General features: G+C 49.2%; 8 protein-coding genes across 8 annotated transcripts; 6 read left to right on the forward strand and 2 right to left on the reverse strand.

Moving 5' to 3' along the window:
- Positions 1 to 1,390: 1,390 nt before the first annotated feature.
- On the reverse strand, positions 1,391 to 1,646 carry YALI1_D28062g (uncharacterized protein; the record flags this gene model as incomplete). Its single annotated transcript, XM_068282810.1, has 2 exons — positions 1,391 to 1,595; positions 1,642 to 1,646. 2 exons carry the CDS (start codon positions 1,644 to 1,646, stop codon positions 1,391 to 1,393), a joined length of 210 nt encoding a protein of 69 aa, XP_068138911.1.
- A 72-nt stretch (positions 1,647 to 1,718) lies between these two features.
- Positions 1,719 to 2,069, forward strand: YALI1_D28064g (uncharacterized protein; the record flags this gene model as incomplete). Its single annotated transcript, XM_503143.4, has 1 exon — positions 1,719 to 2,069. One exon carries the CDS (start codon positions 1,719 to 1,721, stop codon positions 2,067 to 2,069), a length of 351 nt encoding a protein of 116 aa, XP_503143.4.
- Positions 2,070 to 4,112: 2,043 nt separating this feature from the next.
- YALI1_D28087g (uncharacterized protein) lies at positions 4,113 to 5,807 on the forward strand (the record flags this gene model as incomplete). Its single annotated transcript, XM_503144.1, has 1 exon — positions 4,113 to 5,807. One exon carries the CDS (start codon positions 4,113 to 4,115, stop codon positions 5,805 to 5,807), a length of 1,695 nt encoding a protein of 564 aa, XP_503144.1.
- Positions 5,808 to 10,411: 4,604 nt separating this feature from the next.
- On the forward strand, positions 10,412 to 14,032 carry YALI1_D28150g (uncharacterized protein; the record flags this gene model as incomplete). Its single annotated transcript, XM_503145.3, has 1 exon — positions 10,412 to 14,032. The coding sequence occupies one exon, from the start codon at positions 10,412 to 10,414 to the stop codon at positions 14,030 to 14,032; it is 3,621 nt and encodes a 1,206-aa protein (XP_503145.3).
- A 2,339-nt stretch (positions 14,033 to 16,371) lies between these two features.
- On the reverse strand, positions 16,372 to 17,159 carry YALI1_D28213g (uncharacterized protein; the record flags this gene model as incomplete). The annotated part of the gene is made up of 2 exons (XM_068282811.1): positions 16,372 to 16,665; positions 17,121 to 17,159. The coding sequence occupies 2 exons, from the start codon at positions 17,157 to 17,159 to the stop codon at positions 16,372 to 16,374; spliced, it is 333 nt and encodes a 110-aa protein (XP_068138912.1).
- Positions 17,160 to 17,479: 320 nt separating this feature from the next.
- Positions 17,480 to 19,009, forward strand: YALI1_D28221g (uncharacterized protein; the record flags this gene model as incomplete). Its single annotated transcript, XM_503147.3, has 1 exon — positions 17,480 to 19,009. The coding sequence occupies one exon, from the start codon at positions 17,480 to 17,482 to the stop codon at positions 19,007 to 19,009; it is 1,530 nt and encodes a 509-aa protein (XP_503147.3).
- A 538-nt stretch (positions 19,010 to 19,547) lies between these two features.
- Positions 19,548 to 20,020, forward strand: YALI1_D28242g (uncharacterized protein; the record flags this gene model as incomplete). Its single annotated transcript, XM_068282812.1, has 2 exons — positions 19,548 to 19,669; positions 19,717 to 20,020. The coding sequence occupies 2 exons, from the start codon at positions 19,548 to 19,550 to the stop codon at positions 20,018 to 20,020; spliced, it is 426 nt and encodes a 141-aa protein (XP_068138913.1).
- A 1,198-nt stretch (positions 20,021 to 21,218) lies between these two features.
- YALI1_D28259g (uncharacterized protein) lies at positions 21,219 to 21,625 on the forward strand (the record flags this gene model as incomplete). Its single annotated transcript, XM_068282813.1, has 2 exons — positions 21,219 to 21,289; positions 21,340 to 21,625. 2 exons carry the CDS (start codon positions 21,219 to 21,221, stop codon positions 21,623 to 21,625), a joined length of 357 nt encoding a protein of 118 aa, XP_068138914.1.
- Between the last annotated feature and the right edge of the window lie 496 nt (positions 21,626 to 22,121).

The raw sequence follows: 22,121 nt of genomic DNA on the forward strand, positions 1-22,121 counted from the left end.
TTCTACACACCCTGGTTGAACTCACAGTAGTCCATTAATAATCTCGTGTTTACAAAGACCGACAGAGACAGTTCAAGTCAAAGAGCAGAATCATCGAGTTGATCTGGGGCATGTAAAACTTCACCAAACCCACCACAAGAGTCCTAGTTCCTTCTATATGCTCTTGTAACCAATTAATACAACACTCAAGGGTTGTTAAACAGTTCTGCTCAGACAAGCCATACAAATTCACGGCAAAGGTTATAATTAAAATGAATGTATATGCAGAAAAAAAAAAAAAAAAAACAAACGACTACTGAAGATAATTAGAATTCAACACCTGCCATAATTGGCGCCAGGGCGACCCATATTTGGTTTTGGGACTTGTCTACTTTCTAATAATACACCAGAAGTAATATCTGCTCATTCTCCGCTTCGGTGCTAAACCCAATCAACTTGACTTGGTTCTCTCGGGCTCTTGGAGGCCATAGGTGATGTGCAGAGATCATTCTGGGAACAGTGAGATGGTTACAATACTTGTACAGTACAGTAGGTCGAATCGAATCAAGGCTATATGAAAATCCCGGGAACGATCGACGCCGACTTTCCGCACTATGTCACCCCCATTTAATGAACGTACTTGCACAAGTATTGCCGAGACGCCTGATCCGTTGCTGGAGAGTAGAGTTGTGGAAATAATAATAGTCGCTCGTCGGGTAAATGGGTTGAAAAACAATCAAACGGTCTATTAATCTCGGCGTTTAATTTTAGCGCTATTTAGATATTATGGGCGTTGCAGTTGTTGCAGAAGTCGCTCTATGAAGGACGAGATGGTAAGGGAATGAATTTCTAAAAACATGGATTGTCAAAGAAACAGATGATTGCTCGAAACTATTTATTTCACCTTTACTCCGATAGATATTTCATAACATTTTTTGAATCAAATTTTTTGAATTTTAGATTATTTTTGAATTTTTTTTATTTTTCATTCTTTCATTTGTTTGACATTCTTTAATTTTATTTCTCCCATTGTCGTGTGCATTAAATTACACATTCAACGGTTTTATGCAGCTAATTAAGCGAGTACAGTCCAGAACATACACAGGGGACAACTACCACTTCCACACAAACACGGCGAATCAGTGTGCTTGTAATTTCCGTGGAAAATACTTGCCTTGGAGGTGCGCCAAAAAGTGTCGGAATGTTCATTTTATCGTTCAACTTGAGCTCCAAGGTTGCACTCACGAGTCATAACAATTTCGTAATAAAGCTGAAATGTGAATTTGAGATGGATACTAGAACTCTACTAATGCTGGTCTAATTACAACTACTCTACTTCTTACACATCACAGGTTGTAAACGACACAATACTGATACATGTGGTTCCCGCGGTCTCAATCGGGCCACAGAGTCAATACATCATACCCAGACGATGAGATGATTCACCAACTACACTGCCCAACATCCGAAAAGCAGAAGCATGTGCTGTCCCCTCGTCTCTACTGTAGATACCTCGCTCTGCCAAGAGACTAGGCCAGGAAACACACTGGCATCCAATTGACAGATATTTCAATTCACGGGCTAGTCCAGCAATATCACAATTGCACCGGACAATCCTTACGAGAGTGAGGACAATATGATTATGTCGCAATAGATTTGAACGGCATAAATACCGACTGTTCTTCCCTCAGTTATCCTTCATTAAGCAATCCACAAGATCGAACACTAACAACTCCAGCATGCGACTCATCAACACTCTATCTATCGCTGCCATTGCCGTGGCTGCCTCTAACTCTGAATCTGGTCTCGCTTCCCGAGAGGAGGGCGTCGTTGAGATTCAGCACTACCGGCCTCCCACTCCCAACGTTGTAACTGTCACCACAACCGTTTACGACTGCAAGCCTACCAAGGACCCCAAGGACCCCAAGGACCTCCACAACAAGGACAGGGATCCCTCCTGCAAGGCTCTGAACGAGGGTGAGCAGGCTGAGGAAGACCACAAATACAAGGTCAGTATTCTCAAGCGAGCAATTGAAGAGCTCGAGATGCGAGATCCTGCTCCCGTCATAGCCCGGGCTCTTCGGCAATAATTGTCTGACGTGCCTCTCACTCTTTTCATGAACGCTTTTCCGATTCTTGCCCGCGCTGGCCTTTCTTTCTTTACCTCTTATTCTTGAATCAATTGATCTTTGAACCAACATGGTGTATTTTGAAAGTCTCGGTGCGATGTTGTAGCATGAACTGCTTGAACAGTGTAGCCATCATCACATGTTTTCACCATTGATGATGTAAATGGTGGTTGCAGTGAAGGAGTGCTGGAGCGGTTCAGTACTCTCGTCTATCACACAGTGATGTTCTCAATGAGAAGTCAAAGAGTCAGATGTTTGGCAGATTCAGTAAAAAAGGTCTTGAATACTTGGATTCCCGTAAAGTAGTTGATACCATCCTGGAAAAAATACTGTAGGGTTTATCTGAGCACTTTCAACGTCTTGCGTCTTTTGGCGTCTTTCAATTTCAGACACCAGGAAGTCTACGAGCTGACAAGATCATAGAGAAAATACGAAGATAACTTGGTAGTTGAGCGAGATTTTAACTGATTTAATTGACTGACGATTTGAATACAATACTTATGTGATCTGGACCATGTCTGCCTGAGGGTCTTGTATCAGTTGTGCCAACTACCAGCCAACTACCAGCGTCGCTCTCCCAACTAAACATAACTAGATGGGTTGCTTGTGGGGGTGATGGAACATGGATTAGCAGATGTTTCTGTTGAGATTTTTATCAATTTCTTGGATGCATGTTGAAATTCACCATCTGATGTATATTTCTACAGTTTTTAATTTCAATTTCGCTTCTGAAACAGTGGTTAGTACAAGTACGAGTATCGAGCTCAGAGTACACTCTTGACGCCCAACTATGTTCAACTAGAATCCCAACTGGATAGCATCAAAAGATACTCAACTATTAACTGATAGTTTCCCTCTAAACAGTTCACATATGACTTAGTACGAGAGACGACTGTGAATCCATCGTTTTCAGTTGAGTAGAACCCATCTCTCAACAACACCTTCAGACTGAAAACGTCGGGTCTGTTCATGAAGGAATTTTTTTTTCTCCTTTTTTTTCCTCCTTTTTTTTTTATAATGCATCTACAACGCCCACAACGCCCTACCCTAGTTTAACTATGTTCTAACAAATCTTAGTTGGGTTTAGTGTGAAAAAAGTTTGTATCTCGAGGCTTTACTACTCGTATGTGGAGGTTTTACACTCGCATGTGGAGGTTTTGCTACTAGGAATATATCCAATCTATTAAATTTTGTTCAGTAATCATTCATTATCGATCTGCTTTACAATACCACAAAAGCTGACTGTTTCAGGAACATTCAATAAGCATCCCAGTATGACTTTTTTAACTAATTTCCAACTAATATTGGGCAACTACAGTAGTACCATTCAGGGAATGTGCCGCTCGGAACACACAGCCAGTTGAGCGAAAAGAGGGATCATGTGATCTGAATATCAAAAGGCACTGCACTGGTTCACTTCTTTCTCTTAGTTAGACTATCAGTTTCATTACTACCTGGGCTGGATAACACGCGATCAGCTTGACCTCATCATCACTCTGGACTATCGGGTTGTATGACTAATACTCATCAGCAACATTACGTCATGGTGAACTTTGTGTGTGGTTCACAGGAGAGAGCCGTTGAGTCATTGTCACGTGAGTCTTTGAATACGTGAGTCGTTGAACATGTGAGTCATTGTCATTTGTCTGTGTATTGGCCATTTCAAATTCAACAGACATTTCTTCGAATGGGCAACAACCATTCAATAGCCGAGCACTCGTATTATAAGCACTTTTAGATACTGTACTGACTGACTGTGTACTCAACAAGATGTAGATATCGACCACAAAGAGCTCAAAAGACGGCGGAATCAGGCGAGACAAGTGACACAAAAGCGGTAAATGACATCTTGTCTGTTAATTTAGGCGTCTTTTGTCACCAACACCCATCATCTCCATCTACGAGTCACACATGAGCCGGTGGAAATAAACTTCTTCAATTTTCCACCTCCCAACTTTCATCTGTCGATTTGTACTCCACACAACACAGATCACTCTCTACAACATGTCTGAACAAGTCAACAAGGTCGCTGAGGAGCTCAAGGAGCTGAAAACCGACGACGTCAAGGCCGAGGCCGCTGCCCCCGAGGCCGAGGTCGTGCTGGGTGCCGATGGCCAGCCTCTGTCTAAGAAGGCTCTCAAGAAGCTGCAGGCCCAACAGGAGAAGGAGCGAAAGAAGGCAGAGACCGCGGCCCGACTGGCCCGAGAGAAGGCCGAGCGAGAGGCCAAGGAGGTCGACTACGCCACCGCCAACTACGGCGTGCTGCCCATGATCCAGTCCCGAGAGGAGGACAAGACCGGTGTCAAGCGGGTCCAGATCAAGGACCTCAACAAGTCCATGGGTGGCCAGGAGGTTGTGTTCCGAGCCCGAGTCCACACTTCCCGTCTCCAGGGCAACAAGATGTGCTTTGTGTCGCTCCGACAGCAGTCTGCCAACGTCCAGGGTCTGCTGACCGTCAACGCCGACTCCATCTCTAAGCAGATGGTCAAGTTTGCCGGCTCCGTCTCTCTGGAATCCATTGTGCTCGTCAAGGGTACTGTTGTCGAGTCTCCTGAGCCCGTCAAGTCCGCCACCATCCAAGACGTTGAGATTGCCATCTCCCAGTTCTTTGTGATTTCCAAGGCCCCCGAGCAGCCTCCTATTCTGATTGAGGACGCTTCTCGATCCGAGGCTGAGGCCGAGGCCGCCGGTCTGCCCGTCGTCAACCTCGACACCCGACTCGATGCCCGATGCATCGATTTGCGAACCGCCACCAACCAGGCCATCTTCCGAATCCAGCACGGCGTCTGCCAGCTGTTCCGGGAGTTCCTGGTCTCCAAGGGCTTCATTGAGATCCACACTCCCAAGATGATTGCCGCTGCCTCTGAGGGAGGAGCCAACGTCTTCAAGCTCAACTACTTCAAGGGCGACGCCTTCCTGGCCCAGTCCCCCCAGCTGTACAAGCAGATGCTCATGTCCGGCGACTTTGAGCGAGTGTTCGAGATTGCCCCCGTCTTCCGAGCGGAGAACTCCAACACCCACCGACACATGACCGAGTTCACCGGTCTCGATCTGGAGATGGCCTTCGAGGAGCACTACGACGAGGTCATTGACGTGCTGTCCGAGCTCTTCATTTTCATCTTCTCCGAGCTGAAGAAGCGATACGGCAACGATATTGCCACCGTGCGAAAGCAGTACCCCGTCGAGGAGTTCAAGCTGCCCAAGGACGGAAAGATGGTCAAGCTGCCCTTCTCCGAGGGTGTCAAGCTACTGCGAGAGGCCGGCAAGGACGTCGGCGATTACGAGGATCTCTCCACCGAGAACGAGAAGCTGCTCGGAAAGATTGTCCGAGAGAAGTACGACACCGACTTTTACATTCTCGACAAATTCCCTCTGGCCGTGCGACCTTTCTACACCATGCCCGATCCCGAGAACCCCAACTACTCCAACTCCTACGACTTCTTCATGCGAGGAGAGGAGATTCTGTCTGGAGCCCAGCGAATCCACGACCCCGAGTTCCTCAAGCAGCGAATGGCTGCCCACGAGGTTGATCCCGAGTCTTTGGGTCTTAAGGACTACGTCGATGCTTTTGCTTACGGCGCTCCCCCTCATGCCGGTGGAGGTATCGGTCTTGAGCGAGTCGTCATGTTTTTCCTTGATCTTAAGAACATTCGACGGGCCTCTCTCTTCCCTCGAGACCCTCGACGACTTCGACCTTAGTTGGATGACGTTGGATTGTATAAAGAGCAGAGGGCCCAAAACACCCTCGTATGTAATTGATGATGTTAATTTTGTGTTTGTAGTGGCAAGTCTTCAAACAGTGGCCATGTCTCGGTGTTTGTAGACATCAGGTCTGGTTTAGTTGGGCTGAAGACTAGAGGGGAGATACAATGATTCATGGAGACAAGATGAGATGAAATGGCTGAGTCGTAAGGGGGTTGTAAAGCTGTGCCTGTCCTTAGACTGAGATCTAAACAAGTACGGCTCTCGCTTACTTCAATACTGGCACGTCCAAAAGCAATGCACATCAACTACGGGTACAGTAGTGGTGCGTACTGTAAGGCAACAGCAAGACTTCAAAATTGGTCCGAGAGTTGAAAAACAGACGGTATTTAGATTCCTTTGTTGGGCTTGCGGCATTCGAAACGTGAAACCTTTATGTTGTGCGTTTACCAATGTCGTCAACTGTTGTCCGCTGACAGCTGGTGTGAAGGGGCGTTCCCCATCGCATGCTTGCTACTTGATGATTCATTTCCCCAATGTTTTCCAATGAAATTGCCCCTCTATAGTGGGTCCTTTGGGGGCTTGATTCAACATGAATGTTGTAGACGCTAACCCCCCTCCGTATATCTATCATTAGTATCGCCCAGTAGACCAGGCGACGTGAGCAGGTTGTGAATGACGGTTACCATGTCTCAATTCAGAAGTCCTTTGCTTTAATCTCTCAGTATTGAAGTCTCCAGATCAACTCCAGGCGAGCCCTGAGAGTACAAGTACAAGTACCTGCCCGCTGTCAAGTAAATGATGCTGTACGTACAGTACAAGTATTAATATATACTGTAGGGGTAGTTTTACTATCGAAACGCCGCTAATCACGCTCGACTCGATTCAATGGCTTTGCCGAACATCGTTCTTGTTCTTGTATCTGGTTATTCTTGATAGTCCGGTTTTATACCAGTAGCGTGACCAGAATATACATTCCAGAAAAGTGTAGACATCAACAACTTATCTTGCCCATGGCCCCCTCTCTAGCTGTGAACGTGAAAAGAAGCAGTACTAAAAACAACAGGACTTGTATCAACTCTCAGGCAGGTGAGACTCCTATGGAAAGACTTGTATGGGAAGACTTTGTAGGTCAGAGTCGATTCAGGGCTGCTACAGGGACAGTCTTCCCATCCAGAAGAGACTCTCCAGCGCCTCTTCCACCTCGCTCTCAGTTGAATCGTTAATCTCCGTAGTGATTCTTCCCCAATCTAAATCTCCGAACCCTCCATTTTAGCACTAGTAGCCTGCATTCTAGACGAGGGGGAGACGCGATATATTCATCGACTCGCTTTATACGACTTTTTTGAGGGCTCCTTTTGTTGATTATCTTCTCAGTTTCCCCATTGGGTAACTTTTTTTGTCATTTTTCGCAACTGTATTGCAAAATAAACCCCGATATTGGTTGAAAATATAAAACAACGGTGCAAGAATTTCGGGCCAGGCCAGAAGCCGTCTTGAACCATCAGCCCACAATGTCAAGAACCCCATGGGTTATTTGGGGATCTACAACATGTTGTAGTTGCCTCATGTGGAAAGCTCGCGCCCAAAAGACAGGCCCGTGCCGTACAGGTTTAGTATATGCAGGAGGACACCCAGGGCTCAACAATTGAGTCACCTGGAGCACTAGCAACATTAGTTGGTGCCTTGCATCTCCGTAGTAACTTTCCTCTTCGAGTGCTAGTTGATAGTTGGCAGGTATTACCGACGACAGTAGACATTGAGGGGGTTAACACGCACTACGGAGTGAAACTGGGAAGACCTGAGCGATACCCATGTTCTATTAGCCTGGTGCTCTTCAAATCTGTTCCAACCCAAGCGTAGACCTTGTAATGATATTTCATACCACTCGGCACGTTCTCAGCTCCACAGTACCAATCCTCAGTGTCTCTCTCTTGTTCGTTTAGACCTTTTACTGTTCCAGAACCATGGAACCATGCCCGAGGGTGGATAGAGCATCTTATTGTCTACTTGTAGGGACAGTAGGAGTTCAGCCTCGAAAGTTGGATCACTTGAATGCTTGGCTTAATCAACTACGAGCTCAATATCACAACCCGTACCCAGTCCCTGTACTGTACTTGCACTCTTTTCAACACTCTCTAGCATCTGATCTAAGAGTGGTATCTGAAAAGTACCTTCAGTTAGTGCAACACCATCAATACTACGCTGGGGCACAAGGCTGTTAACCGCCATTGCCCTGTCATAATATCACTTGTCCTTGTCGCAGGGCTATATCGTGCTTCTAGCAGACATGTCTTAGTAAGATATCATGACGCTACTGTACGAGTCATATGAATCATTGCGACCGTCAGAGATTGCAGACATGTACCAGAAGGGCGGCGAACGTTGCAATCAAAAGCCGTGGATCAGAGCTTGAGACTTTTTCCGCCAATGGCTGCTCTCCACCGCCTCAGCCATGCGTTTTTCCTCGCAAACACGTACCGTGCGTCTCTTTGTCTTTCTACTGCATCGTATCGGCGTATTGCCGCGATGGTCGAGGTCAAGGCCGGCGATATTATTTGAATAGGGGCGTAAAAGGGATTTGTAAAGCTGTCAAACCAAATTAATTGTGTCCCAAAGGAGAATTCCAATTAAAACACCGAGAGCAAATATCGACTGAAACCGCAGTGACTCAGACCTTGGCTGGACCCATAAGCCCCCTCCTCCCGCTGTAGCCCTATTGGCGCCGCGATCCGCGAAGCTCTCGGCGTCGGACCTACTGCACCGCGCGTGTCGGAGATTTCAAATCATTTTTTCACCTCATTTCCTTTTCTTTTCTTTTCATTTCTTTTACCAGCGCTCGTTTGTTTCGGTACCCACTCGCATTAGTGCGGCTGGAACAAAGTTTTTGAGTAATGCCGCTTTGCTCTGACGCCCCAAAGACACTCATAAATGTATGGGAAGGCGGGGTTTTTATTGCGGGAATCAAAAATTCACACTCAATTCAGCCCTTTCAGCTTTTCAGATCTCTCCCCAGACCGCTGCAGCGCCAGCTATATATGGCTAGGATTGTGCCCATTTGGCTGCCTCACTAAACCCAAAAGTTTCAGACTGAAATATACTGCCCATTTCCCCGAGCTCCAGGGGCCGATAATATTTTAATATCGGTACAAACCCGGCGGATCTGGGCTCCAAAACACGTTTGAAACCGACGGCAACCGCAAAAAAACAGACAAGCATTTTTTTGGCCAGCCGTCGACTCGCGTCCATCGCCAGAGCTCCACGTCCGACTCCCCGAGTCCTATCACTAATCAAATAACGCGTAGAGATAGAGTTCCGAGCTGGGCTTGTCTGGGTCATGGCGTGTGTTGGAAGAAGCAGTGAGAGAGGACCAAAAATACCACAAAGCGCCAGTGGACGCATCTTTAGAATTGCCAAATAAAAATAAAAAGGCTTTTCGCTTCTTTTCTGCTCATTTCAACATCATTTTCGGCACTGCTGGCTGCGTTTGATGGCATACAACTCTCCTTAAGGTTGATTCATGTACTTGTCTACTGAACCGGGGGAGGGTGCCGGAGGGGGCTCCTAACTGGACGAAAACAGCCGGTAAAGACACGAAAAGACGTTGATCGCAATGCTAAGACCGCCAGCTCCACAACCATGTGGTCGTGCCTACAACACCACTCCAGCGGCGGCAATTAGGTTCGTGCCAACGTAATCCACGTGGTACATCTGGCACTGTGACGGACTTGTGCATATAATATTGCGTGAGAAATACGGGCCAAATGGAGAAGAAACCGTCGATGAAACGAGTGTGGAGGACGTGAAAGTTTGTTCAATTAGATTACTGTGGTTTACACTGTCCAACTACAAGTAAGACTGCGGTAGGTACTTGGGTATTGTATCCAGGTACTGTATGTACTGTTTGGTAGGACCGAAGTACTTGTTCAGGTACAGTACACCTACTGTATGTACTGTTTGGTAGTACTTGTCCAGGTACTGTATGTACTGAACTTGTGGTACTGTACTTGTACCGTCTCGTCCATACTGTGTTGAAGTCGACTTGTGCAAGGATCCTAACGTGATCCATCTTGTCACCATGCCCTTTCACGCCCGTCACTCTCCAGCTTACTCTCTCAACCTCAGACTCACGGTATTACATAGCTGCACCTTGATACATACAGGGGACATTGAGTTTGTGGGCAAAAAAGCATAGTCAGGGTGAGGTAAGAGAGACTGACACCAAAGAGATGGAAAGATGGCACGTGGGCGTCGGACCCGCCCATTTATGCCGCGCACGTGCGGTCCTAGAAACCCGGTGTGGGCGGGGTGCGGCGCCCGCTCGACCGCGTCACGTGACCGCTCGCAAATGCCCGCCGCCCTCGTGCCCTCGTCCGGCTTACCTAAGGTGCACTCCGTTTCCCCACCTCAAACTAACTCGGCAACGTGCACCTCACTTACCACACATCCAGCTCCAAGGCTTATTATTCCCACGCCTCTCTCACACTCGGCTCAACTCCACACCCTAGTGATACAGCGTCCTGCCTCACGACACTAGCCCCAGAACAAAAAGAAAAAGACAACCCAAAAAAAGACAGCACGGGCTTCCACTAGTGAGTATAATGCAGACGGAGGAAACCTCTCTTTCGCCCCACACCCACACGGATGCTAACATGAGAAACATTGACCCTTTTGCTCCCCCAAAGGCCAAGAAGAAGTCTCCGAAGAAACCGGCGGTCCCCAAGTTGAAGCCCAAGCCCAAGCCCAAGCCCAAGCCCAAGGACGCAGACGCCCTGACGGTCCATTCGGTAGACACGGTTAGGAGCGACCATACCGTGACTCCCGTGGTACATAGACACGACATTGAGATAACCATAGGCACATCTACCACGTGGTCTGGCACTACTACTCCGTCATCGGCATCAGTACACTCGAATATGACGACCCCAACGCTGTCACGACTCAGCACTATCGACAAGAAAAAAGACGACCCCGTCCACATCACCATGACATCGTCGCCCTCGCACTTTGCGGCTCAACCGCAAGCCATCGGCACCGTGGTAGCTCTCTACGACTTTCACTCCGACAGACCTCACTCGCTGCCGTTCAAAAAGGGAGACACCATCCAGGTGCTGCTCAAACTCGACTCCGGATGGTGGGACGGAGTCCACACAGCCTCAGGAAAACGAGGCTGGTTCCCAAGCAATTACACAAAGACCGTCGAGCAGTCGCCCTCACAGCCAACCACGCCAAAGAAGGAAAAGAAGGACAAAAATGATACCACGCGTGACCTGAGATCGTCGCTCTCGGCCTTCTCCATGAGCCAGGACAGACAGAGCAGCGCGTCGCCACGCCGCCCGGCCAGCAGCTCGGCAGGAAACGCAATCCCAGACGAACAAGGAGCTCCACCGTCACGTGATACCACCCGAGACCCCATGCTGCGTGACACGACCTCGCGCGACCCGCTATCACGTGACTCGCTGCAGGCTCTCAACTACCAGAACACGCTCAACAACTTATCACCGGCACACACCCGCTCCGGCACGTCGACGCCGGCGTCGGATTATGAGGTTGGACTGGCCAACTCAGTGACGGGCCAGCGCAAGGGTTCCGTCGTCAGTTACTCGTCCACCTCTGGTCGATCCCTGTCTCCGGTGATTGACTCACTCGATTCGGCGCAATCAACGGGCTCGGTGTCCATCAACTCGTTGGATCCCGCACAAGGAGTGTTGGTGACGGAGTTGCCTGAGGCGTCTCCAGCCAACCCGGCAAGCTACTGGATCCCCCAGACATCGTCCTGTGGCCAGCTGTACTGGACAGAACCAGTTTCAGGGATGTACATGACGTCGTTACCGTTTCAAAAAGTCACTGATCCTAGTGATCCTGGCCCCACAGAGTTGACCGTGGCGGTGCCCAGAGTAATGGCGCCTCCACGGCAGGTGGTGGAAAGTGCACGTGCTCTGGAAACCGTTACGGATTCCGTGCCGGTGCCTGCTCCGCGACTAGACTCGACCGAGTCGGCAGCATCTGCATCTGAAGCAAACCTCGTTCGTCTGCGTGCCATTGAGGGCTACGAGCTCGTGCATCCCGGCACATGGGAATCGCTGGAGCAGCTCATGGACACTTTTATTGAGGAGCAGACGTTTGACGCCTTGTGTAGCATTTTGGCACTGCTTCATCTATGTAGTGACAAGGCTTTGAACATGCTCTTCCGCCAACTTCAGACCTCGGTGGGTCAGCGAACGATCGGGATGTTTGCTGGAGATGGTGAGGGCCCGACCGAGGCAGATGCCGAGGAGATTCTGCGGCTTCAGGAGCAGCTGAGTGAGTTTTTGACCGAAACTCGTATCATTGCTGGCAACAAAGACCTCGAGACATTCATTAAGCCGTTTGGCGCGTCGATTGAGACCCAGCCTCCGGCCGTGCAGTCGCAAGCCGCTAAGGACTCGCAGATTCTAGGCCTGCTACATCAGAAGCGGGGCATGATTCTGTCACTGTTGACACAGCTGAGTCAGCAACCGCACGGCGAGATTGACGATTCCGTTGTGCTACTGCGAGCTGTGAAGCAGGCGCTCGTGAACACCACTGAGTCTGTTTTCGCTGTGCTGGAGTCCATAGATCTCGGGCCCCTGTCTAAAACCAACAATAAGCACGTGCTCATTGATTTTCTGGAGTTCAAACAGCAACTGTATGAGAATTTGAGTGCGGGCAGCTATTCAAAGATCCCCCACACTATGGATCAGGCCATTTCAGCCACTCTGGCGCTGCAAGAGGAGCGGGAAGCGCTGCACAACTTTTCGTCGCGTATGATGACCGAGCCTTCTTCGTCAACCATGGTCGACGGCTCTCCTGCCCTAGGCCATGTCATTCCTCCACCTTCCACGTATTCGCGCCAGTCGTCTACACGATCGGCTTCTTCTTTGCCCTGGTTCATTCAGGCTGAGTATGATAGTGGTTTGATTCTGGATGACAAGAACAATGTGCGAGCTGGCTCGATAATCGCCCTTGTAGAGCGGCTCACGCACCACGATTCACTCGACAGCAATTTCAACTCTACCATGCTGCTGACATTCCGAACGTTCATGACACCCCATATGCTTCTGGAGCTGCTGATCCAGCGGTTCACCATCCAGCCCCCCGAGGGTCTCACTGCTGAAGAGTTTGACTTGTGGGAGAGTAAGAAGCAGCGACCTATCAGGATCCGTGTCTACAATATTTTGAAAAACTGGCTGGAACACAATTGGCTGGAGCCTATTTCACCCGTGACACATGATCTGCTTGGTCAGATTGAGACATTTGTGTTGCAGATGGTGAGTCAGAACTTCCCCGGTGCCAAGCAGCTGTTGACATCCATTCAGGTGCGCCAGAAGGGCGAGGAGCTCAAGAAACGCATGATCCAGAACCCTGCTCCCACGCCTTCTCCGATCATTTCTCGAAACTTTAAGCGACAAAAGCTGCAGGACCTGGACTCTGTGGAACTCTGCCGCCAGCTTACAATACGGGAGTCCCGTCTCTTTTGTGCCATCTCTCCCATTGAGTGTCTTAACAAGGAGTGGAACAGCAAGCGTGGCACCTCTGGCGGAGGAGAGCCGTCGAACATTCGAAAATTCATCCAGAACTCCAACTGCTTAACCAACTGGGTGGCAGCCTGCATTCTGGCTGAGAAGGATACCAAAAAGCGAGCTTCTGTCATCAAGTACTTTGTGCAAGTGAGTGAACAGTGTCGGCAGATCAACAATTTCAGTTCAATGACAGCTATCATTTCTGCACTTTACTCGTCGACGATCCACCGGCTGAAAAAATCGTGGGAGCTGGTTTCTGCTAGAACTATGGCATCTCTGGAGAACATGAACAAGCTCATGAACTCCACTCGAAACTTCAACGAGTACCGGGACATGTTGCATTTGGTGAACCCACCCATCATTCCGTTTTTCGGCGTTTATCTGACGGACTTGACGTTTGTGGCAGACGGTAATCCCGACTTTATAAAGGGTGAGCCCAAGCTGATCAACTTCAGCAAGCGAACCAAGACGGCAGAGATTGTGCGGGAGATTCAGCAGTACCAGAGCATTCCATACTCGTTCCAGGAGCTACCGGAGGTGCAGCAGCGAGTGGCTGCTCGATTCAAGGAGGCTCCGAGCATCGACGACCAGTACGAGACGTCGTTGGCACTGGAGCCTCGAGACAAGCAGCCCTCGAACGATAAGATGGCCAAGATTCTCCAAGAGAACGGATTCTTGTAAGTAGAGAGGGGTTAAGGGAAGAAGGAGGAGGAAAAAATATGTTAATTTATTGTTCAAATTGACTACTGTACTTGTAACATGGCACAGTACGTAGCAGAGGTCAAGGTAACATGTGCATCACTCGTACATACTGCATGTTTGTGCTGCAAGGATATGTAAGGGGATGCAGGTACGATACATGGTGTGTGTGCTTGTTCAAGCAGGGGTGAAAAGGGAAAATGGTGTATTAGTTGACATTGGTTTAGTTGGAAGGTTCTAGTAGAAGCAGTCTAATTGTGTGATGTTTCGGCTTGGTTCCGATGTCTTGTCATGTGTGTAGGATCTAACTGGGGTGGTGTCTAGCGCGTCATTTACACAGGTCATTAAGTCAGTTTCGCGTCACTCCCTCCATCAATACGACTCACGCACCTCCTCTTCCACCTCTCCAATGCTGTCTTCGGAGATTCCTTGGAAGATTTGCAAATGTCTAGGTTTTGGCGACAGTATGGCGCTTGAGGAAGCCCATGCCGAATTTGAGCTGGAATCCGTGCTGAAACCGAGCCGGTAGCGAGACCTAGAAGTCAGATCCCAGGTGACAAACATGGTCAGTCGCAGCATCACGGATAAGCCAGTGAACCGATAAGTCCAAGATAATGCCAAGTCAATGGAAATCTTTTGTGATGAACCAGATGAACTACCAGTGCCATCTGTGACCATCAGTGCCATCACCACTCATCAACTGCACCGCCAACTACAATCAATGGGACTCGTGGTAAGTGTGGGTTGGATTTCAAGCCTCACACGAGCTGCCTCCATTTCAAGCGCAGGCACTCCCTCAGTCTTTAGGTTCTCAGGAGCTGTGGCGGACCTGCGATAGCGGTCTTGTGGAACCATACATACTGGAGATGTTTGGCAGCCGACCCTGTTGCTGTCTATTGTTTTGACCTACTCGGAGCTGCAGGGTCCAATGCGCGGGCTTTTGCACAGACCGGGGCCCGTCTGATAGTCAACTATCGCCATAAACAGACCCAGAAAGATCCGGCTGGATGAAGATGGAGAGAACCACTGGTACAGATTGCACCTGACAGGCCTTGCGGGGGTTGCGCTCGTTGATGGCTTGAGCCGAGCGAACCGTTGCATTCACGCCGAGGGCATCTATACAATGGTCTATACAAGGCGGGAGTGAATGACAATGACGACTTGATTATGGCTACTCTTGACTGTCCTTTTTTCGGGAGAAGATAAAAAACATGACAGGTTCGAAATTTACCAAGACCACCGTCATCCATGGTACGGTTTGGCCTTCTTGAGACCTGGCAACGTGTTGATCCATGTGTTCCATCTTCTCAAACAAACGGTGATCAAGGTCCGAGGACCGCGCGGCACTTGGCGATGCACTCCAGGTTATCTTCTCCCGGGTCCAGGGCTTTATCCGACACCATGACAACAATAGTGAGCTATATTGAGTGGGTCTCCGACGAACTTGGTGACTAGGCATTTAGGTATGACTTCTTCCGACACTATTGGCAATGATTCGAGATTGCGATGCACGGGTTGGCCCACTTAAGTCAACAGACTGACAGTCGTGTGAACTGTCCCTGGGGCGTAGAACTTCCACAATCTGTTTCTGTTCATCGGACTCTTTCGCAGGGCTTGACTGTTACCGTGACTTGGTTACTTGGCTTCGAATGACATGGATATCGAAGGACCCCTGGAGCAACCGTTGTTTTGCTCTACACCTACCAAGATGTGTGAAGCTCTGTTAAAACCTGGTTTACGCAGTACCGATCAGCGACCACGAATATGTGATTGATATGGAGGCACAGCTAATGTTCCCTGTTTGTTACTGTGAAGAAGCCAGCTTTCTTGAGGTTTTGGACGGCAAACTGGGCATGGGTATTCTGGGGGCTTGACCAGAGCGTGAGCAAGGCGTTCTGAAATGACTCCAAGTCATTTGACAGAGAAATGATGATGGAGCGAACCACTGGAGCGAACCACTTGGGCAAAATGAGCGTTTAGCTCTCCCGATACGATACTGAACTTGGGTAGATCTGGCAACATCCCTACAGTATGTACAGTACGGCCAGTAACATCCGAGTGAACCTCTGTTAACGAATGAATCTCAAACGACTTCTCCTCTGCTGAAGACTTGGAGACTCTCAGGGACACAGGACAAGAAGTGAAGTGTTTGTTACCGAGCCCGGAGTTTGTTTATAATCGCAGGCTGGGCTTTCCCTTCTGTTGACACCTCCATCGATCGGTTCCAGGTCTTCAGTCACTCTCTACACTCAGACAATCAATCATAAATATATTACATGCATTCTATCCTTCCCATAACGTGTTTGGCACGTCTAAGCTCACTAGTTTTCTCTCCACTGGTGGAAACAGGCCGTACATCTGCAAAACTTGGTCATGGGCTCATCCGCAGACCGAATCTGCAACATGTAGAAGTAAGCACCCATGTTGGAACACTTGGGACACTGCGAGCCAGGGTCCTTGTCGACGTTCTCCCAGGCGTTCTCTCCACCGAGAACACTGTCCACCTTCTTCTTTTCCAGGACCTTTCGGTCATACACGATGGTGCCGTCCTGCAAGTAGTACTCGTAGGGACATGTCCGGCACTCGAACCGCATGCCGTTTCCGCTGGTCGACAGCTGAGTTAGTATATGGAGTGTCAATGGTGATTCAGCATGCTTAAGTGGAGTGTGTAACGGGATCAGCAACGAGATCAGTCACGAGATGGGGACATGGTAGATGCGGTGAAGGAGAAAAGCGGACGGTAGATGCGCACACAAATACTTTTAGACAAATCTCAACCTAGATCGAACTCGGCAACCTCTTCTCTCGGGTGTGGTCGATGACTAGCCACTTCATTGATCTGCAAAAAACCGTAAGAGAAGAGTAGAATTGCACATAACTAGTGATAAAGAAGTTTCAAATGATTTCTGACACCTCACCCTCTCTCGCCTCTCGCCCCTCGCCTTTCGCCTTTCGCCTTTCGCTTCTCGTCTCGTCTCATCTCGCCTTCATCCACGCGACCTATGATCTGGTCGTTCCTGGCCCAATCCTGACTCAGCAACCGCCCTCAATATCCCCCCGTCCTACTCACCGTCAACATGTTTGTACAAGTGGGACAAAACGTTAGCATCCTGTGTTTGTGTCGTCTGTGCTGGTGTGAAAAACCAAATAAAAAAGTCTGAAATTCAAAATATAAAAATGGTGGTGGGCGTTTCTCATGCACCTCTGAGTTTTGATCAGTGATTGTCACCACCATTACAATACAATACGGCGCACTAGAGCGACGAGACGGCGACACTTATCCAGCACCGGGGTTCGAGTTCACCAAGAGATTGTTTATCGGTTCCTTTTTAATCTGACCGTTAGAGCATCACCACTGGACGACATACATACCGCAGAGGCGACAAACCCCAGACGGCGCCCGCACCGACTAGTTGTACCATTCATCACATGAGCAGAAGAAAAGCACCAGTTTCGTATTCCGGACTGGACACCAGTGACGTCAGCGATGAGGACTTTGAGGTTGAAGACGAGGTGAGCACACCCAAGAGAAGAAAGACCACGAGTCCGAGAAAACAGACGCCGAGAAGGACGGCGTCGCCTCGAAAGGCACCGGGAACGCCGTCACCGGTGAAACGGTCGCTCCACGACAAATCGGCGCGAAAAAAGGCCAACAGAACACTACTGGATCAGTCTCTGGGACTGGTGAGCGAAGACGAAGATGAAATTGAGCTGGCTGAACGGATCATTGGAGAGAGCCGGGCTCCGATTCTCGACTCGTCCAACGACTTCCACACCGACGAACGGTCGCTGGCCAACGTGGGTGCCCTGATTGCGGCTGAAGACCGCGTTCTGTTCCTGGACTCTTCAGAGGGATACTTTGACCAACACAAGACCCGAGGACGAGGTAACGCCAACACCATGGCCAAGGCGCCTGCCATCGACCACTCCGTCTTCTTTAAGTACACAAACCAGGCCAATGAGCTGTTTCATGCCGACCAGAAGAAGATGCTGCGGCATGCTTACCGCGGAATGTTCTCGCAATGGATTTTCGAGCTTTCGGAAGGGTTTTCGTTGCTGTTTTATGGTCTGGGAAGCAAGAGGGAGTTACTGACTGACTTTGTGTGCGAAAAAGTGGACTCGGAAATCCCCATTCTTGTCATCAACGGATACAATGCGTCTGTCCAGTTCAAGTCGGTGCTCAACAGCGTGGTGGACGTTCTCTACGAGAATCATGAGGACATCTTTGCGAAAAAGGGCTTTGTGGTACGAAACAAACTGCCCAAGGATGTGGATCTCTTGGTGAAACTGGTGGTTGACACTATGCGAGATATTGAAGCTGGTTCAAAGCCGTCGTTGGTGGTCTTGTGTCACAATGTTGATGGCGAGTCGTTGCGGATCGACAAGGCGTCTACTCATCTGTCTCAGCTCATGAGTATTTCTCAAATCTGGTTTGTTGCATCTGTCGATCATATTATGGCTCCTTTGATGTGGGACTCTGCCAAGCTGGCCTCGTACAATTTTGTGTGGCATGATGTGACCACGTTTGCTCCCTACACGGTTGAAACGTCGTTTGACGATCCGCTTTTGCTTGGTAAGAAGGCTGAGGCCCAGGGTGCCAAGGGTGTCAAGTATGTACTTGAGTCGGTCACTCCGAACCATCGAAGTCTCTACAAGAACCTCATTTACTGTCAGCTGGAGGAGTTTCACAATGTGGCTGACAAGAGAAAGCTGCCTGAGGCCGAGGTGGGTGCTCTGACAGGAAGTACGTCCATTTCTGTGGATTATGACAAGGTGTTGACGGAGTGTCTTAACGAGTTGACGGTTTCTAACAAGAAGGATTTCCAGGAGAAACTCAAGGAGTTTATGGACCATAAGATGGTGGTTGCATTTGACGACAAGATGGGCATGAAAAAGCTGTACATTCCCTTTTCGAAGGATGTTGTGCAGCAAATTCTGGAGGGATACCTTGACGCCTAGTGAGGTGAGGTTCACACAAGGCTCAAGTGGGTGTAGGTCATGGCTGCAGATCATGTGGTCATAGAGCGTTCCACTCTGTATATAACAAAGATGTAATACGCAATTGATTTTCATGTCTGCAAGGGAATACTCCGACTAACATTCCCCGAGTTCATGTCAGTGGCTCGGAAGATGGCGTCGCTGCAGCAGTCTTGGAGGCTTGTTTCCGGTTACGTTGCACTGTTTTCATATCCTCACGGCCTCTTCGAATCCCACTCGTCGTGTTTCCATTCTCCGCAATGGCTCCGGAGGAAGGCTGGGGAGTTCGTACTTGTAGGTCTGAGCTACGGATACCAGTTCCAGTTCGACAACATTGTCGAGCATGAGTGGTTGATTCTGTTTGTGTCGACTTTCTGGGAAAGTGCTGCCACTTCGGAGCCTGGTTTGCCCACCAGTTTGAGGACGTGCTCATCTCCCGCCCACAATCTGCCCAGACCCCCGATCGAAGCCTCTAGGCAATCAGTTGTGTGGCCAGTCGCTTCAATGTCAGCTCAACCGGATGTGTAGGAACTTCTCTCTAGTAGCCCTCTTAAGTGATAAGCAGCATCCTCAGACTCCACAGACACAAGTACTCGCCAACAGCAACCGGACTGCCCGAATACAAGCCTGGTTGTGGCTGTAGTTGACGGACTCTGCGGAGTCTCGCAGTAGCAATAGACCGGTACAAGTCAGCAGCAAGAAGAGGTCCACTCTGGGAGCTTGCGTGTGCACAAGCGTCCATGTGTGACAGCTGGAGCGGAGGGATCTGGGCTTGTGGTAGAGATATCGACGGAGAAGAGTGACAAGTCTTCCACGTTCACAGCGGTCACAGGGCACAGGCGCAGGCACAGGTGTTCTTCTATGATGGCGATGTACCCAGCACAGCACCCAATGAGTAGACCGCGTAGGCCAGAAATATGGCACCCACACCGACTAGGACCTGTAGGCGTACAGACACAAGACTGGGAAGAACAGAAGACAAGGAGACGCTAACAAGACGTTAACAAGAGGCCATGAGATGTTGAGTGGTGAACAGCGTTCCTCCTGGTAGTTGCAACTCAAAATGAACCTGACCAACTGGATACAGAAGTGATGGGGACGCAAAAATCACCAATTTACGCACAATATCGCACATTGTGAGCCGTAGTCTCTTCCATTCATGTCATCGAAAGATGACTGTACAGTATTTTACACACTCTAATTGTGCTGAAATACGTCTTCTCCCCACAGGATCGTTCAGCTGGTTGCTGCCATGTCTCTTCACACAATCAATGTGATTTGCACCAGACTTGCAAGTCATGACGCCTCCGTAGATGCAATTTCTTTCGGCGAGGTCCTGCTGAAGTAGGAGTGGGCGTGGTATCGCTGCCCGCAGTCGTGAGTCGCCTGGTCTGTTGCTTGGACATCTTGATTCAGCACATGTTGGGTCACGAGCCATTTTCGCCGGTAATGTCCATCATGACCTTGGGCCCAATCATGGACGGCCTGAATGTCTCGTTCCAAGAGGCTGATTAGATACAAGTGCTGAATGTTGAATGTTTCTCTCCGAGAATATCCACGATAATGAGAGTCGTGAATGCAACACCTTGACATGGCGACGAACCACTCCGTTCCATGTTGAGGGACAAATTCACTCAGCAGAATTTGTCAACCTGATGGCGTGCTCAGTCGTTCCCCCACTAGGATACAGAGTGCCTCTGATGAGTCTCTCTAATAGAGAGAAGAGTCGGAGCGCCTCCAGCAAGTGGTATGTAAGTCGCCAAGTTATTTTGGTATATAAAATTTCATTTTATACAAAAGTCGTTACCTCTACCGACAGTGGAGGTGAAGATAAGTTCAAGTGACCATGAGATCAACTGAAGGTGGGAACATGATAGTGAATCAGACTGGTGAGAGGAATACTGGAGTTGAAACATACAAAAGAATCATGTAACCACAATCAATGTCATGTTATATACCTGTTTCGTTTTCAAAACACAGTGGTGTTCAAAAGTCGACTCCTTTCTTCCGAAAAGGGAAAAAACAGGAAAAACAGGAAAAAAGAAAAAAAAAAGTAATTTTCAACCCTGAAGTTGACAATTGCCTCATGATTTGCGGTCACGTGACCCGGCTTTTGTCGTTGTCAGCTGTTTCTGCCGCATCCTTTGGTCCTATGTTCTAAGAGTTGGAGGTCGGTTGACTTTACCAAGTGATGGCTCTTCTGATGCAAGTCCATGATCTACTGTCATATCTCCGAAAGCAGTCACCAGGTTTGGATCGGCCGTCTCAAGATGCTGTACCGGTAGAATGGGGCCACAGAAGTGAACTCCTAGGTATGGGTTAAGACCGGAGACGAGTGCGAAGCGATTCTACTGTAGTCTGTGTAGTCTCACTGGAGCGTACTCGCACTTACACTCATTCACATCTCTCGTACAGTACTCGTGTCTCGTACGGTACTCGTGTCTCGTGCTCTCCCTCGTACGGTACTCATGTCTCGTGCTCTCCCTCGTACGGTACTCGTGTCTCGTACGGTACTCGTACTCTCCCTCGTACTCTCCCTCGTACTCTCCCTCGATCCTCCACGGACTTGTCATCATCATGTCACCGCGGGCTTATTGACGTCATTGAGCAAGTCTAGCTCCGGCAGAAAAGCCACGAGAGGACTGCCCACTGTAAGGCGCTGACAAGTCCAGTAATTGCAGTACCACACCACCCTCTACCCTCCACCCATCTCTGACCATCACCTCTGACCCTCACCTCACCACTCTTCTCCAGCCTACTTCCACTGCGTACTGTAGCATCGTAACATGGGGTGATGTACATGATCCAGGCACGTATACGAACCATCATTTCGTAATAGCGGTACTGCACAATACAGGCACGGCGCGGTGGGACACGGACGGTGGGACACAGAAAGAGTCCCTCGACCGAAACACAAACAACCGCTTGGCCCCACACACCACTGGTAGCTAGCCCCGTCGCGCCCCACAAATTCCATAACCTTCCATCTGCCTTGAGACATGCTAAGGCAGGCGCCAACAGGGTTTATCTCATCGAACTTTGTCATGGTGCCTCGTTTTATAGCAGGACTGTTGGAGGGGGCGTCTGGGAGCAG

The sequence above is a fragment of the Yarrowia lipolytica genome, chromosome 1D, assembly GCF_001761485.1.
Source record: "Yarrowia lipolytica chromosome 1D, complete sequence".
Taxonomy (NCBI): Eukaryota; Fungi; Ascomycota; class Dipodascomycetes; order Dipodascales; genus Yarrowia; species Yarrowia lipolytica.